General features: G+C 35.3%; 3 protein-coding genes across 5 annotated transcripts; 1 reads left to right on the forward strand and 2 right to left on the reverse strand.

Annotated features, from left to right (window-relative positions):
• Nucleotides 1–1112: 1112 nt before the first annotated feature.
• LOC114539739 lies at nucleotides 1113–6412 on the reverse strand. 3 transcript variants are annotated; one of them, XM_028560348.1, is made up of 10 exons: nucleotides 6388–6412; nucleotides 5863–5911; nucleotides 5635–5697; nucleotides 4914–5032; nucleotides 4244–4702; nucleotides 3852–3969; nucleotides 2705–2976; nucleotides 2338–2497; nucleotides 1857–1957; nucleotides 1113–1476 (listed from the first exon to the last, which is right to left on the reverse strand). In XM_028560348.1, the coding sequence occupies exons 3-10, from the start codon at nucleotides 5687–5689 to the stop codon at nucleotides 1159–1161; spliced, it is 1602 nt and encodes a 533-aa protein (XP_028416149.1). In that variant the 5' UTR covers nucleotides 5690–5697; nucleotides 5863–5911; nucleotides 6388–6412; the 3' UTR covers nucleotides 1113–1158. The 3 variants fall into 3 exon arrangements, with proteins under 3 accessions (XP_028416149.1, XP_028416148.1, XP_028416147.1); XM_028560347.1 differs by lacking the exon at nucleotides 6388–6412 and adding an exon at nucleotides 6249–6374; XM_028560346.1 differs by lacking the exon at nucleotides 6388–6412 and having other exon boundaries at nucleotides 5863–6374.
• A 433-nt stretch (nucleotides 6413–6845) lies between these two features.
• On the forward strand, nucleotides 6846–10975 carry LOC114539745. Its single transcript, XM_028560353.1, has 4 exons — nucleotides 6846–7019; nucleotides 7445–7537; nucleotides 8320–9492; nucleotides 10172–10975. The coding sequence occupies exons 1-4, from the start codon at nucleotides 6885–6887 to the stop codon at nucleotides 10973–10975; spliced, it is 2205 nt and encodes a 734-aa protein (XP_028416154.1). The 5' UTR covers nucleotides 6846–6884.
• A 2888-nt stretch (nucleotides 10976–13863) lies between these two features.
• On the reverse strand, nucleotides 13864–15056 carry LOC114539746. The gene is made up of 2 exons (XM_028560354.1): nucleotides 15007–15056; nucleotides 13864–14787 (listed from the first exon to the last, which is right to left on the reverse strand). The coding sequence occupies exons 1-2, from the start codon at nucleotides 15054–15056 to the stop codon at nucleotides 13938–13940; spliced, it is 900 nt and encodes a 299-aa protein (XP_028416155.1). The 3' UTR covers nucleotides 13864–13937.
• Between the last annotated feature and the right edge of the window lie 3381 nt (nucleotides 15057–18437).

The raw sequence follows: 18437 nt of genomic DNA on the forward strand, positions 1-18437 counted from the left end.
CTCAGCAGTCAATTTTTTTTTCTTAGACGCACTTTCATTTGCATGGCCATGGGGTTTTCCATGCATTGCTTTGTTTACTGTCCGCCGCCAAGGTTTCGGAAGAATTGGGACAGTTGTTTCTGGATCAATACCTATACACTGCAAAAAATAAAATGCTTGAAACAAGAAAAAAAAACTTGTTTTGAGAAAATATTTCTTGAATCAAGAAATATTTTCTTGTCCCGTGGGTAAGAAAATTATTCTCGTCTAGATTTTCGCAAGAAGAAATATTTTCTTAAAATAAGACAAATTATCTTGTGTTACAAGATAAATAATCTTGTTAAGAAAATTTTACTTTTTGTCCCGTACGCAAGAAAATAATTCTTACTAAGAAACGCTTTCTTGTTTTAAGGGAAAAAATCTGGTCAAACAAGATAAATAATCTTGCTAAGAAAATTCTACTTTTTGTCCCGTACGCAAGAAAATAATTCTTACCAAGAAACGCTTTCTTGTTTTAAGGGAAAAAATCTGGTCAAACAAGATAAATAATCTTGCTAAGAAAATTCTACTTTTTGTCCCGTACGCAAGAAAATAATTCTTATTAAGAAACGCTTTCTTGATTTAAGGGAAAAATCTGGTCAAACAAGATAAATAATCTTGCTAAGAAAATAATACTTTATTGTTTCATACACACGAAAATATTTCTTTTTTTCTTATTAATTTACAGAAAAATATCGTTAATCAAGATAAAATTATTTTTTCTTATTGTTTTACGCTGTGGCATACACAAGAAAATATTTTTAAAAAACGCTGTAAAGGAAAGAACAAGGGAAATTTTTCTTAAATAATATAAATGAGCGGTTTCCCTTCTTAAACAATAACATATAAAGTTTTGGTCATAAAAAAACTATGTTCCACACCAAAAACAAATGCTTTAACATCATGTTCTTATAGAGCAAAAACGCAATTTACTGCACGTGTTTCTTGGCTAAATCCAATTTTAAACAACATGCTGGACATGCATGTGCTCATAAGGTGCGTTTTTATTTCTACATAAACGTGATTTCAAAGCGCAAACTTAGGGTTGCAAACAAAATAAAAAATTACTACAGTTCAGATAATATGTAGTAAAAATGTTCTAAACTGGCGTATATATGAACTTGCCGTCTCCACAAAACGTTATGCTCGGTCATGATACATTTCAAAGTCTTTTAGAACTTTAGCAACTTCGCCTTGACAACTGGGATGCACTTGATTGTCCTGGAAGATAATTTTCTGCAAGACAGAAAATGGTACCAATGACCTAAAAGGGTAGTCCAAATCTAGGAGGTAGAAGGAAGCTAGGAAGGCTACGACCGCTTTCGCTAATTCCGTATCCCCGAAGCGCAAGAAAACATCCTTTCCAAAGAGAATCATTGCGCCGTTTTCTTTCGTCATTATTAGGCCCGGAGAATTACCATGGCGTGTTTGCTGCCACACGTCTGGAAGTTCGTTATCCTATAAAAAGGAAATCAAACAATGTTAATTTGCAAGAATTAAATGCAGGGGCGAAATTAGAGCTCTACTTCGGAGAGGGTGAATTCTCATATACATTCTGTTCTGTCCAACGGAATTCGTTTGTGCGAATACGTGTTTTCAAAGAAATCCGTCGGGCAGAACAGAATATTATATGAAAATGAACCCCACCCCGAATTAACGCTCTAGTTTCGTCCCTGATTAAAAGTCTACATCGAAACCAGGCATTATAAATTTCACACATACATTTCTAAAACTTAAGACAAGACTATAGGGAATATTAAAGGGGAAATTACGAGCTTTTTACCGGCGAAACAAACAGCACTGAAATATAACTATAATTATATAGAGTAAACTTTTACCTCCGGGATAAAAATTGAATCATGCACGATAAGCTTCTTAGATTTAGGCTTTCCTTTAAAAATGTCATGGATTCCCTTTAGCAAATGCACTATCTTTTGGTCTAAAGAAAAATATAATAAAAATTGACAGTAGAATTAACACGTGTTAACGCTGTAAGGGTGGATTTCCACTTGCAGCGAAATATTTGCGTGTTTTCTTTTGAATTTTAACAGCATAAATCAATTAGTTCAACTTGACTGTTCTCAATTCAAAGCAAAATATTAAACTATTTCGCAAGCGAACTATTTCGCTACAAGTGGAAATCCACCCTTACTAACAACCTTATTTGGCAGTATTGCCTTCAGCATTTCACCGTGGCTAACGCACCAGACACTTTACCTTTCAATTGCTGACCTCCTGGCAAGGGATTAATAAGCAGCGTTTGTAGAGTTGGATAGAATTAACATACATAAATAGAGTACATGCACTAATACAACTCACCAACTGACTGGCTCATAGGTGGTTGTATAGCACTTTTTGAGATCCCGTAGTATATCATCTGATCGACTTTCTTCTCCAGAAGACTGACACGGCTAGTCATGTACGATTCAGGATTACCAGTCTCCTTCAATTTCAGACATCGTCTTACTTCTTCAACAACCTGCAAAGCAAAAACATGTACTGTATATTTCAAAACAGGCAATATTTTTTTTATATATCTTTTAGACGAAACATTAATGGATGCAAAACATTTAATACGGATTTGCACAATTAATTAAATGGTTAACAAATATTTTCAGCAACACAAATGTCATGTGTATTCAAACCTGGACAACAGGCTAAGATACATTTCTGCAACTACATTTACCTCATTAGGATCTTTAAAACATGGGTAGAGCTCCAGTATTTTGCTTGGCCTCTCATCTTTCTTCGTCTCTTGAATCAATTGCCTTCTAGACGAGAACTCTAGATTCAAATATTTGTTAATCACCTTTGGGTTAGGTTTACACTTCCTTTGTTCTCTCTCTAATGCACTGTAATGCCTTGCGCAAAGACCGGTGTCTTCATTAGATCCGTCTGTTGTCTCAGTAGATGATGATTCACTCTCTGACCCTTTTTTCAAAGGATCACTCGAATCACCTAAATAATGAGTGTTATACTGAATTGAATAACTTGACTTTTCATGCTTTTATACTGTGGACAATAATCGGAAATTATATGCTTTGTGTTTTTTTTCATTTTTTTTAATTATCATAAGAAAGGAGTTTCACAGTGGTGGACTGACGCATATAGTGTAAACTTAAGGAAATCACAAAAATGTTGCATTAAATGCTTTTAAGCATTTAAAAATTTCAGGATATACTGTACATGCGGTAATGACTAGTGTAACAGGTTCTACTATGGGGTCCAATACATTAATTGCAAAGCATTCACCAGCCACAAGGGCAGTTAGGCAATTTAACCCATTAGATGCCAGTACAACACAGGGAAAGTCATAATAACATAGGGCAAATCATGGCACATCAATCCTCTTATATTATGCTGTGAGTGCAAAAGTAGAACCAGGATGGATCCAGAGCGATTTTGTAGGGGGGGGGGGGGGTGTGCAGACAAGTGCTGGACATGGGTTGAGGTACAAGCACCAGTTGTCAGGGATATTAGGATATTAGAAATTTATATATAAATTGGAGGATAAGGTGCTACCAGATTGTCAGAGCCTGTGAAACTCTCAAATACACCAAAATACATCATTTAAGCTCTGATTTTCGTACATAATCCCCCAAAATTTGAATTTATACCCAAACCTGCACCCTTCCTGGTCTAGGCTAGGGGATCAATGCCCCCCTGGCAACCCATAGTTTGCAAATTCATCTTTTAGCAGAATACTGCTACTGTAATTTCAGGCCCCAAGAGCTGTTTCATTGCATGTACTAGTAAGTTTTCCAACTTTATCAAATGACGATGACATGCATATGGGTTACTCTGACAAACAAATAGGTTATATATTAACTTACCAAGTTCAGGCATGTCTAATTTAATACGTTTATTTGATCTCGCAGGCACTTTTCCTTGCCTTTTCTTAGCTGGGACAACATTTCCAAGACGTTTTTTAATTTTGGACAACACAAAAAGCTACAAAATTAAAAACAACATTTATCTCAGTATAATCGGCAAACTATATAGTAGCTAGGCAGGAGTCGCTCATAGTAATAGATAGGTTTAGGTGGGTAAACAACTCCTTCATGAATAACTTAATTATGTAAAATAAAAATAATTATCTAAAAATTGACAGAAAGTTTCTACCAGAAGCTAACTATATTACTATGAACCATTTGCTTGTGGCATGGAACTCCCCCCTCTTCCAATTTTATTTTGCACTTTTAAATTTTTAATCTGTCTAACTTACATGACCGCTTTCACTTCCTGTCAACTCTGAAGCTCTTTCTAAACAGGGATACTTTTGACATAGAACCTTGGCCATTTCTCCCATTTCCAGGGATGTTGGCTCCCTTGGTACAGGTAAACTATGACAGGCTGATCGCATATTTGACACAGTATTTCGTATCAATCTATTAAACAGATCTTGCGAAATATCACCAGTCTTGGCTGAACAGACAATTTCGTTATCTGTATATACAACAAAGGCCGGAGAAGGTGCTGGGGTAATCACCTGACTTGAAGTTAGGTCAACACTTGCAGGGCTAGGGGGACTCTCCAACCAGGAAGAAGGTGAACGCAATAGTTGTGACTGCGAAATTCCCAAATGTTTTTGTACAGGAGGAGTTTGAGGATTTACCACTGGGGTTTGATTAATCTTTACTTTTGCAGAGTTAGGAGACTCTAACATTTTTTCTTTACATCCTCTCTAAAAATTATATTCAGATAGCAATTTTTGTACGTTAGACAGCTATTCTATGAATAACTTCAAGCGGTTAATTTGCAAGCTGATAACAAGAATTACATTGAAAAACTGATAATTTTTCTTCGAGGAACAAAAATAGATTAATTAACTTTACTTTGATGCAGTGCATGCTTATGAAACAAAAATATATAATTTTACTTTGAATGTAGCTTACAGCTTTCTCAATAATATTCCAAATCTTTTTTCTCAACAAAAATTTATCTGCACCGGCAAACAAGTCTTTTAGATCATCCCGACTGAAATCCATTAACATATCTTCATTAACACTGGCATCTAGCAAATTAATAAAAGTATGATTATGAATTTGATATGAGTGTGATTTCCACTCAAAAGACCCATTAACCCCCTAGAAATTAGCCTTAATTAATTCAATGAAGTGATAAAAATGGTAATTGATTTCCCAGTACATACTGCATGATAAGTATAACTAAATGCAAAATCACACCAAAAGTACAAGGATTTTATTGCATGAGTTGCAGCTGCTTGTATCACAGAAGTGAACATACCTACAGTATGGTTTAATACTCCCATAATACTACAGAAATTTTCCCAAGTACGTCTAAACTATATAACATTTTCAAATTAATATGAGCTGGTGTAGAGTATTTTATTGATTTTTTCCCCGGATTAAATTACAACGGATTACTTGAAGATGTTTCTATTTTGTGCTGAGCCAATTTCTGCTGAGCTGGAATAGGATCCTAGCTCAAGAAAAAATATACTTTTTAACTCTCATGCAAATACTTTTTAAACTGAGCAGTCGATCCAGGATGGCAGCCACAGGTTTGGGGGTTATGAATGAGTGTCGGCCAGACAAGAGCAAAATAGGGAGTTATTAAATAGGGAGACAATTAACAACTTCTATTCTGCAGTACCTTGAAGTATATCATAAGCCTCGATGTCCAGTTTCCTTATGTCTTCCATTGACATGCTTGGCCCTGTACAAAAAAAGTTTAGAAATCAGTATTTTTGCCATATTCCAGTATTTGAAAAGTAGTATCTGACGAACTCGAAACAAAAATTCCTAATAAAATTTTCTGCTCCAGGTAGTTTAAATTGGCTAAATAGGACTAGAAAATAATACGAAGTCGCTACCATTTTACCTGTAATCGATTCGCGCTATTCCTACGGGAGTTGTTTTTATCCCCAACCCTAAAAAAATACAAAAGCTAGAATAAAAGGATGCCAAATATCGCAGTTTTTGGAACTTCAAATGTACATTACTATCATTACATTCTGGAACAGTAAACTAACTGTGATATTGGAATTTGGCAGCTCATTTAAATGTTGAACACCGCAAAATACATGGAACATGAAAATATATAAGTACACGAACCACTGAGCATGTTTATAAAATTCAAAAGAGCAGTAACTCCGAAAATACATTTTGTAGCTTTAATGAATCCACGTTTCGACTGCACTTTAGTCGTCGTCAGTATTATACAAAATGCTTTTCGGAGTTACCGTTCTTTTGTTTTTTTGACAATACTTGAATGTTCCGATCCGGCTCCAGCGTGCGACTTTTATAGCGTTCATTCTCAAATCTCAATAAACATTCGTAATTCGGTGTTGAATACACTTGACTATAAAAGACTACTTTTAATATTAACAAAAGGTCAAATATTTACCTTCTTAAATTTCCTTTAAAGGGTCGGATTCAAAGGATTAAACGTTGAATAATGTATATTTTCCAGTGATATTCTCACACCAACCGCTCAGTTTAAAAAGGGGATGGCGACACTGTTAGTGGCGTGATTTTGTACACGTCACGAAGCGGGTCACGAACAGGGCGAACTGGTCACGAAGCATGTCCGACATTTCCCGAGTATTTGAGTGATGGCTGTTATAGCCACTGCTCGCGGCTTCGCGCCAAATACAAATCATGGCATTTCATTTCTTGCGTTGAACTGTGGCTGGAAAATTAACTAAATATGTCGAACGTGTGGTTATGTAGTATTTGTTTTGTTTTCTCAGCACTGACGCTGAAGGCCTTGTTAAGGCATATTACTTTGCAACATGCATCCCATCCAAATTTTAAGATTAAATGTGGAATCAATGGATGCCCAGAGCAGTATATAAAATGAATTCTTTCCGAAGACACATTCATCGGAAACACGAGGAGGAAATGTCTGCTGCGGAGACATCCAATTTGCTGCCAAACGACAGTCAGGGAGACAACCATACACTTGAAATGAGTAGCAACAACTCTTCGGAAACGTCGACTGATACTGATAGCGAGGATGACAACCCAACTGTTGAGGTACAGTAAGTTCACAGGTGTTCATGCATTTTAATAGGGGTTTTCCATTTCATGAATGCAGGCTAATTTATAAACATATTTTACATATTTTGGCATGTTTTCAGAAGGGCACATTTTACCATTTTACCACATTTACTCATTTAGTCCTTTCCCCAATTCTTATCCCTGTGGTAATTGATGTCATTTTTGCATACTAAAATGAATTTGTTCGACTTTTTTTGAAACCTTGTTTTTAGCTCAGCAAATAGGGACCATATGTATAGGAAATTAAGCTGGATCCCCATTTCATTAATATGCCTGAGTATGAGTTTGCAATTCTAAAATCTACAGGGTACTGTAGGATAAATTCTGCAGCATACATGTATGCTCTATTTCCTTACCTTAACTTTTTGTATATTCTTACTCAATAACTGCACATTTACTAGGTTGATGTCAATCAAACTGATAAAGCTGTAGACCTCAAGCAATGTTCTGCTCAGTTCTTGCTTAAACTTCAAGCACGGTCTAAGATACCAAAGGTATGAAAGGCTTCTTTTGAATCAAAACGTTAATTGTTGGTATAACACTGCAAGTCCATTTAATATCAATGTAATATTTCTGTTATATATTTATAGTTAAATAGTAATATATTTTTACCCCTTTTTACTTATATTTGCCAGCTTGAGTATGCCTTAAAAAAGATAGACACAGGAAGAAAGAAATAATATTGGAATAGGCAATACAGAAATACAGAAAAAAATAGGATAAACAATTGTTGCACCTTACAGTTTTACAGCAGCACTATAATTACAGCAAGCTACAGTGTAAGTTCAAACAGTACCTATAAATAATTCCCAATTTCCTCAAACTAATTACACCTAATTTAGCAATTCCTGCAATGTTGCCTTTTAATTTAAACGACATGATGGAGTTATACAGTATATGGCATAACTCAATTATGCTGTTATTATTGTTAACATACTAGTTTGTGGACAAGCTACAATACCCATGAGAAATGACAAACTTTTAGTAAAATTTAATAACCTGAACATGGACCTGAAAATAATATTTCATAATGTTACAAAAGAGAGTTACCAAATGTCAAAAGATTCATCATTACAGTTCGGGCTATCCTTGAAAATTTAGTTTAGTCGCTAAATTCAACGTACTTGAACATAACTCTCCAGGTTGACTAATTTGTATCTCAGCATTATTAAAAAGTCCTAAATATTTATCCCTTTTTGCACAAGTTGTCATATAAAATCATGTTCTACAGTGTTACATATAGTTATTTATTATCATATTTTCTCTTTAAAAATAGGTAATGTTGAATGGGATTGTGGAAAGTACTAGCAACTTAATTGAGCAAGTAAAAGAACACCTAAAACAAAAGGTATTGAATTGTGTAGAAAACGGTGCTGACAAATTGACTGAGGAATCCGTTGAAGAAATTTTCAATTCTTTCGAGGACCCATTTAGCAAACTTAAAACAACTTACTTGCAGTCTTCATTTTTGGAAAGCAGCGTCAACTTTATCAAACCAATCCAATATGTCCTGTCCACTAGAATCACATATAAAAACAAGGGCTCAAAGCGTCTTATTTGTGAACAAGATGACACAATGGTGTATATTCCCATTCTTGATAGTCTACAGCAACTCTTGTCAAATTCAAAGATAGCAGATGTTATAACCGCACCACGCCAAGTATGCAAAGAAGGTTTTTTATTTGACATTTGTGACGGTGAATGTATAAAGCACAATAGAATCTTCATAGAGCACCCAAATGGATTAATAATTATTCTTTACCATGATGAGATTGAAGTCTGCAATCCGTTGGGCACACATGTAGGCAAGCACAAAATCGATCTTTATTATTATACACTTGGAAACATTGGCCCCAAATATAGGTCAAAGCTTTGTGCCATTCGGCTACTGGCTATTGTGAAGGCTAAAGATGTTTCAATGTACGGTCAGAATAAGATTTTAACCCCAATAATTAATGACCTACATACACTGGCAAATGGCTATACATTTGTGGTAGGTGGAAATTTTATGGAGTTGTTTGGTGGCGTAGTCAGTTGCCTTGGTGACACCGAAGGGCAGCACCAGTGGGGAGGATTCAAAGTAAAGGTTGGTTTTTCTCACCAGAAATGTCGAAATTGTTTATGTACATTTCTAAGCATGCAAGAGAATTTCAGGGCTAGCTGTTTTACTGAAAGAAACTTAGTCCAGTATCGTCAACACTGCGAAGATATTGAAACAGCTCCAACAGAAGAAAGCAGGAAAAATCTGGTGACCACATATGGAATTAACGAAAGAAGTGTATTGAGCCGCTTACCTCAATTTGACATAACGAAACAGCTTCCCCAAGACATAATGCATGTCCTTTTGGAAGGGTCTGTTCAATACGAAGTCCGCTATGCATTGCAATATTTTATTGATAATGGATCTATAACATTGCAACAATTGAACAGTACGTTTTGCCAACTTAAGGTGGCTCCATACAATTTTTAAAAATTTTGAAAACTTATGGTTTTGATTTAGAATTTTAGCACGAGATTTCTTGCTAACGAAAAGAAATTTCCCAGATATATTAACCAACATTCTAACAGTCAGAAATTATCCATAAGCATGACGTCATTACCGTTGTTATGGTAACAATGGCGATTCAATATGGCCGACATTTTACCTATTAACGCATTTTACTCGAAAACAAGTTCGGTTACCCCAATTTTTAATTTTATAAAAAGTTTTCTTACAAAAAAATGGAAAATTTGAACGAGTTAAAAAAAATTCTATAGAGCCAAAAAATTTCTATAACGAAAAATCATGTTTTTCAATTTTTAATAATTTTGGCTCTATAGAATTTTTTTTAACTCGTTCAAATTTTCCATTTTTTAGTAAGAAAACTTTTTATAAAATAAAAAATTGGGGTAACCGCACTTGTTTTCGAGTAAAATGCGTGAATAGGTAAAATGTCGGCCATATTGAATCGCCATTGTTACCATAACAACAGTAATGACGTCATGCTTATGGGCAATTTCTGACTGTTAGAATGTTAGTTAATATATCTAAAAAATTTCATTTCGTTTAGCAAAAAATATCCTGCCAAAAATTTCAATCTAAATCATCAGTTTTCAATATTCTTAAAACTGTAGGGAGCCACCTTAAGCTTGGGTACCAAGATGAAGCTAACCGTCCTCCGCCTTTAAGAGAAACAGTGTTTAATGGCCAAGAGAAATATAAACTGAAACAAACGGCTGAACATGCTAGAATCTTCTTGAAGTATTTGCCCATTTGTTTGAAGAACTTCGTTGCTAATGACTGTCCGCAATACCAGCTTATATTGCAGATTTCATTGATTGTTCAGATCTGCTTTTCACCAGTCATCAGTGTTGAAACTATTAAAGAATTGGAAACTTTAATCGAAGCAAACCTCATCCTCTTTAAGGAAGTGTTCCCAGGTGTGAATATTACCCCCAAAATGCATTATATGCTCCACATACCGCAGCAAATTGTGTATCTTGGTCCACTTGTAAGGCACTGTTGTTTACGTTTTGAAGCCAGGCACCGTTATTTCAAAGACCTGGCTCCACTACAGAACTTCAAGAACATTTGCCTCTCTTTGGCAGAGCGATGCCAGGTTGATGAATGTGCAGACTTTGAAACCCAAACACCCTGCCAACACCCGTTATTTAAGTCCGAAAAGGTTATTGGTCCATCCAGTATGGTGACAGATATGTTGAAAGCCCACTTTTTTCAACGAATTACTGACTGCTTGCTTTACGCCAATCCTGAAAGTTTGACCAACGTTTTTACATGTAAGTGGATTCAATTGCACGGAACAAAATATGTTCCCAATAAGGGCTGTATCATTGCAGTTGATGCTACTTTACAAGCATGTTGCCCGAATTTGGAAGAATTCAGAGAATTTGGCTTGCAGATGAAGATACTATATTTGAATACACACCTTTGAAAACAGTTGAATTTAACGATGGCCTTCTGTCTTATGAGGTTGAAGATCCTGGAGATGGTGTTCCAACAAAGTTCTGCTTATACGCAAGTATGTTGGATTTTAACGTATATTCTACACTGAAACAGTTTGATTCCACTTTCATTCCTACTAAGTATGACCTGAGGGATCTAATAAGACTTCATGTTGTTGGGGAGAACCCCCTGCATCGCTAAATGCAATTATATACTTTAACTTTGAACTGATACAGAACTATACTGTAGTTAAATCGTTTATTATATACAGCTAGTATAGGTCGCATAAAATTGATCATTCGATCACAAAGCGTAATCTAAGATTAGTTGGGTTTGTACAATAGAATTATAGTATCAGTTTCATGTTGGATTCTATACACTTCACCTTTAACTTTGATGCATTTGTTCTTGTCATACTATTTTTGTTTTACAGTACTGACATATTAAAATTATTATTATTGCATAAATTAATGACCAATGCGAAATTGTTCCATATATAGTGGGGTTTGAGCAGTACTGCACCTTTGTCAGTGCCACACATCACGCATGGCTTGCAACCTTGCTCAATACGTGCATATGTTTGTATAAATGAATACAGTTTAGAGTTTTTATAACTTGAAGAAATTTAACACGCTGAGAAAGCCATGCAAATAATTATAACAGGCACAAAGTATTAATGGCAACGAGTTGAATTTTCATTGACCAAGAAACAGTGACTAGTTTTAAGAAATGCATACATGTCGACTCTCAGTTGTTAGACGAAGACGTATTTGCTGCGAAACAAGCTGAGATAGCTTTCTTGGCATAAGAGACATAGACTGACACTGTTTTCCTTCAGGAATCGACTATAATATTTTCTTAAGACAAGATAAATCATCTTTGACTAAAAAACAATAACTCATCCTAAAATAAATCGTTTGCAGCTCTGATGAACCAAGCTTTAACATCTTGATTCATCACGGGAGAGGCCATTTTTTAGATTTGTTATCAAACCGAGATGAATAATAATTATCTTTGTCTAAGAAACAGTTAGTCGTTAAGCTCCGATTGACCAAGATTTAATTTCTTAAAACAAGACAAATTTCTTGGTTAAACTTTCTTAAAACAAATTTCTTAAAACAAGATAAATTTAACTCTGTTAAATAAGAATACATATCTTAAAACAAGATAGCTTTCTTTAAATATGGATTTATACCATGATTAATGTTCTTAAAAAGAGATATATTATCTCTTTAAAAGAAAATATGACTCGTTTTAAGAAATTGAATAATTTTGAGCTCGCTGTACCAAGATTTATTATCTTAAAACAAGATAGCTTTCTTGAAATAAGAAATAACACCTTACATAAAGACTAATGTTCTTGAAACAAGATAGCTTTCTGAAAATAAGAAATAAATTCTTGATTTAAGAATTGGATTCTTTCTTTCAAAAACTATAAATGCTTTTTTTTTTCTTCAAGCGAGATTTATATTCTTAAAACAAGATTAAGTATCTTGAGTCAAGAATTTTTACCTTAATTTAAGAAAAATCGGTATTTTTACAGATCTCATCAAGATATACGATCTTATTACAAGATAATTTTCTTAAAATAAGGAGTGGAATCTTGATTTGAGAAATAAAATCTTAAAATCAGATAAATAATCTGGCCTAGACTTTCATTTTTTGCAGTGTATATGTAGAAAAAATATGATATTTGGGATTAGAATTGAGAGAATTTTGTAATCAGTCATTTCACATTGAGTCAATTAATCATGAATTGACTCATTGCCAATGGGTCATTAAGAAGTATACGTTAAGTGTATATACAGAATGTTCCCCCTTAATTGTGACACTTACCCAATAGCTTGCTTGATTGGAATCTCTCAACTCAGGAAACTTCTCGCACACTAAAATTCCAATTCTCTTGTAGTCACCTTGCTTTGGGTGGCTGGACAAACCATAATAAAAGGTTCCTACATCAGCAATCAGCTGTGTTCGCTCATGAGCAACACAACCATTTTTATTGCCATCTGCACTCGCACAGAGGAACTCTCAGGAAATGTGAGAGTGTTTGGTAGGGCTGTGGCATCTGAATTAATAGGTTTGGAACTCTTGAGATGCCTTTTGATAACAAGTGAGCAACGAGGTCTTCAATAACATTGCTACTAAATACACAGCAATACTTGTCATGAAATTATATTAAAAAACGGAGTAAATGTTTTGAGTAATCTTCTTCGAACGTCAAACGGGCAAGATATCATTCACATTTTTACAAGCGGGTCTCAAATCTAAATTTCCCCCACCACAGAAATTTGGTACTTTTTGGGCCCTGGATTGCTAAGGGGAGGGTAAACATGAAAACATAGGCTTGGTTTAAACTGCTTTAATATTGAAATTATTTGGCATAGATATGACAAAATATATATTTTCTGAAAGCTTACAACCTATAAATTCCAAAAAAATGGTTCATTTTGCCTAAATACCATTTGTAACCTGACACCAGCCAAGTAACCGCACCCCATGCTGTACCAAAATAGGCCATGAATGAGAAAAGATATCTGGTTTTAAATGAGCAGCATTTTTAATCTAAATATATTTTTTAGAAGTGTAGGTTTTACTCTCTTAAATGAGCATAGAACTTTTTTATATCATAAATATTTTGGACTTGGCGGCACTGCAAACTTTCAGTAGTTTTTCGCAGGTATACTTTTGGCAATAAATTAGGCTACAAATGAGCTATGAAAATTCTCTATGCTTATTTAAGGCACAAAGCCCTCAAGAATAACTGAATAAATGCTGAAAATTTCAGCTCAATATGTTAAATACAACTGGAAATATCTTTTCTCAACTGCCGGAATTACACAATTTGAGAAAATTAGTTTCAAAGATTACAAACAACATTGGAAGTTATTTCATGCAACCTATTGGGTGATTTTGTTCAGTTTTTGGCATTCTAGTTATACTGGCCATAGTTAGAAACCACCTGCTTCATAAGTTGTCCCTTCCAACTCTCGTAGAGCTTCTTCGTGGCGGGTTTTTCTCAGTTGTTCTGCTTGGCGTCGCCTTTTGTGTTTTTCAGTGATCTGCTTGTCAGCTTGTCTGATCCGTTTTCTGTCCTTTGAGAGTGAAGACTTCTTAGTGAATTTTTCAGCTGTTATTCCCAATTTCTCCATTACATTCTCCCTGCTTCTGGCACCACTGTGGAAGTGGCAAACCGCTGATGCCACAGCACATCGGACCACCTTCGCCCCATGGTGCCTGTGTTTTGGACATCTTGCCCACACAATTGAATTTATGCTTTCATTATTATTTTGTGTTGTGCCTCGAACACATCTTTCCAATAGCTTTGAATCACTCAGGTTCATAAAGATAGGCCTAAGTAACTCAAGAAAGACACGAGGCAAGCAGTCATCACCTTTGTACATAGCTGTTCCCAAAGCCTGATCCTGCTGCCATTTACACCAAGAATCAGACCCGACTGGACAAAAACGATGTTGTTTTTTCTTCTCTTCAGATTCCACACAGTGGTATAAAATTGCAATTATGTTTTTCTTCATTGCATACGCAGCAACTGATATATCTCTTTCTGTTGGGTTAGCTGCAGACAAGGTATTTTGCCTAATTGCTAATCCATAATATCTTTGTATTTGCTTTATTTTCTCTTCCTTGAGTCGACCACGTCCTCCAATAGTCTTTCCATCCTTAAGTTTCCCTTTTGTGGTAGATTTTAAGTTCATCAGGTGCTTGCCCATACGTTTTTGTACATGTCCCACACAATCCATCTTTTCAACTTTCACACCATCATATGTGTCCTCAACCGCGCTGAAATCAGCGCACCAATAGCAGAAGAAACTTTTTTAGTTTTTTAGTGCTCTGCCCACAATAGTTGACTGTCAATATGCACACCTAAAGATTTGACAACCTCAACCCATTTTATTTCATGATCGTGTATCGCAATAGCTATATCATTCTGAATGCTATATATATTCAACCCTCGCCGTGATCCTACTATCATAAACTCCGTTTTCGCTATATTCAAACTTATTGGCCATAACCCAATCATAGGTTTCGGTTTTCGGAGTTAACAACATTTTGTATTTCGTCTGTTGAATTGGAGGCGTAACTTAGCCTTGTATAAGAAATAGCAACGGCCCCAAACTACTGTCGAATGATTTTAGAGGCAACTTAATACTATCAACAAGTTTCATTTCATCATTTCGTTTCAACATCTCATTTTTGGTTTTCAGTTTGCTGACAGTCATGGACTAACACTCTGTCTCTCAGCTTCCGAGTAGAAATACTTTGCCAAAACCCAATCTGGCATATTTTCGGCATATGTTTTGGAAAGATTGGACATATTGCTGGAAACATCATTTTTAACTTCTTGAATCTTTTTTGGGGAGTTTAAAAGGATATTATTGTCTTGCTGTGGAACTGCTTCAATTACAGGAAAAACCTTAAGTAGCAAAGTAGCCATGTGAATTGCTTGTGTTTGTGCCCTTGCTTCAGGTCTGTGATGGGTGTGGATGTTGTGATAATCATCAATGCAGAAGATTAGGAACTGGTTTTTCTTAATAGCAGTTTCGACGCAAGTAAGGACATTATTATGATGGCTAATTTCATGATCTATGGTGTCAAAGGCTTTTGTTTAGATCGATGAAGGCTACCCCATTTAATAAGCCATTATCTGTGTTGACCGACCAGTCATTTTTTACTTCCAATAATTCTGTTAATGTGCTATGAAATGATCTAAATCCTGATTGGCAGTGAGTCAACAGATTGTTCGTATTCAGTTATTAGTAAACTTGATCGATGATTATTTTCTCGTAATCTTTTGAGACTGTTGGAATGATCGACATGGGCCGATAATTTCTCAAGTCGTTTTTTGCACCGCTCTTATAGAAGATGCAGTTATGGGTATTTCAGCTGCAAGATTATTATCGACATTCGAGAAATAATAATGTTTATTTTATTTTCGGCCATTTTCTCTGGCGAATTTACTACTTGATCGCCTGCTTTAATTTCCGTAATATGCAGTGTATGTCTGTGGTTTCGTTAAGTTAATTTTATCAATTTCTATGTCTTTTTCTTATCCATGCTTATGCAGATCAAGATTATTTGTGAAATAAAGTCGCTTAGCTTTTTTCAGTTCGTTATTTGCCTATAATGAAGCAATATGCTTGGATCTCCAGATTGGGTAACTGGGTTTTTTAGATAATTTCGTTTATATGTTAGGCGCATTAATTCATCAGTGACCCAAGGGGATTTCTTTTTACCAACTCTCTTAGTGTTTTGGGCGCATGCTTGTAAAAACCATCCATAAACAAAGACTTCCAGATTCCCCACATTTTGTTTGGGTCTCCAGCACTACGACTGACATCTTCCCATGGTTGGCAAATTAAATATCTTAGGAAGTTTCTACTATTAAAATGTTTCATTTTTTACTTCTAATGACTTTTCGATCGGTTCGAATATATAATGAGCCTTTCGCACCACACAAACTAATGAGTGGCCACTGATAGAGAGGTGCAGAACGCCCAAGTTAACTACATTCGTCAATAAATTTGTAATGCAAAGATCTATCAAAGTACTGGATACCTCTGTAACTATAGTTGGTTCATCAATTAATTGACGTAAACCATATACAACAACTTCGTGGTTTTAGTCAAAAATTGGCGCGCGTTTTCCTTCGTAACTCCTAACTGCGGCGCTGACAATCGTGTTTAGCTATTAAGAATGATTGAAATATTACTATAGATCGATGCAACTTATCAATATTTAAATATATAATTAAAACTGATCAAAAACGGATCAAATAACACTTGCACAAAATAAAGGTTCGAGTTAATTCAATTTCTACGTGTCAAGCCACAAACACCTACCATTTGCCTCAATAAGGTGGTCTTGGACAAAATTTTTTAAAATCCTTTGTTTTTGTTTTCTAAAATTTATTTATGTTGGGGATGGTAGAGCATCACTCCCTGACCTCATGTACAAATATTCTACTTGTGTTGTTGCCATGGTAACCGAACCACACCCTTCGATAACCAAAAAAATGCCCTCTTTTGGCTCTGTAGCAATATTGGATAGAAAAAGGTAAAAAAATAGGTTAAAATTCGACCTAATATGTCCAATTTAAACCTCAAAAATTAATAAATTTGTTTATTACAGTGAAAAAATCCTAATTTGTTTATAACGAGACCAGGATTTGGGTCGGCAAAATTAATTAAATTATAAATATTTAATTATATATTTAGGTTTCAGATCTATTTACAATGATAAAATCTGAAAATTTTATGTAGTTAGCACAAATGTTGAATGAGCTAGTCTTCCCTAAAGTCGGTGAAATGTCATTTTGTGAAATTTGAGCTTATAGTTTGGAAACAACTGTCATTGATGAGCATTTTGCTTTTATAAGCTTTTATATATATTTTTTAACATGATTAAAAATGCTCCTGGTTCATAAGTTTTTCCTTCTCTTTATTCATTCTTGTCCACTTGCTGTTTTCTTTTCCCTCTCAGCACCTTCCTTCGCTTTTTGTTTTTGTCCATTGTCTTGTAGTCAGCTTTCATAACACGGCGTCGATCTGCTTCATTCACCCCCAGAAACACAAAAGGATCCTGGTTTCATTCCAACAAAGACAAAATTTTATTATTATTTCAAAACAAGGTCGTAAGCGTACAAAAGCCGTTTAGATGTATAAATATTCATATTAAAGCTTACTATAAAGTAGTTAGTAGTTAGTCCGATTCACTGTCATCGCTCAAGATAACACGTCTTTTCTCTGATCGGACTTTTGCCGCTGTTGAGCCAAAAGTTGAAATGGCAGCCTTCGATCTTTTGAATTGTTGCTCCCGAAAACATGCCTCCGACCGCAGAGCGATTGAATTTATAGGATTGGCTTTGTTGTTTGACAAGGGAGGCTTCGTTAGTTTGAATTGATGCTTGATTTATCTCCAAAGGCTGCAAACTTCTCGAGCTTGTGGCAGAAGACGAGGTTGTAGAACGACTTAAAACTAACGACATTTTCCGCTGATGGGCTGTCGAAGCTGATTTGTATGACTGCTAAGTTGGGCGACGAAATTCTCGAGAATATCGGAATCCATTAAACGTGAAATGCAGATTTTTCTTACCGAGTGGTTTGTGATGTTGCCTGGCAATTTAGCAGCTTTCGCAGCCTTCGACACAAATTTCCCAATTTCGTTTTTCTCTTTTGTGACTCTCTTTCAGGTGAAATTTATGAAATTAGAATAGCACTGGTAGAAACGCTCTTGGAACTGTCTCTTTTGCAATATTGGAATATGAAGGGATCATCTGTGGCCGGTGCTGCGACCTCAGTTGCTGAAAGTGTAAGACATTTCTGTTGTGGTCCGTGATGGAACCAATTTTTGCATACATTGCAGTGAACCATTTCAGCTCCAGGAACATGCTTCATGCAGTTGCAATAAATGCTCACCACGTAGTAGCTCTT

This window comes from Dendronephthya gigantea, unplaced genomic scaffold (genome assembly GCF_004324835.1).
Source record: "Dendronephthya gigantea isolate DGI-Jeju-01 unplaced genomic scaffold, DenGig_1.0 000216F, whole genome shotgun sequence".
Lineage (NCBI taxonomy): Eukaryota > Metazoa > Cnidaria > Anthozoa > Malacalcyonacea > Nephtheidae > Dendronephthya > Dendronephthya gigantea.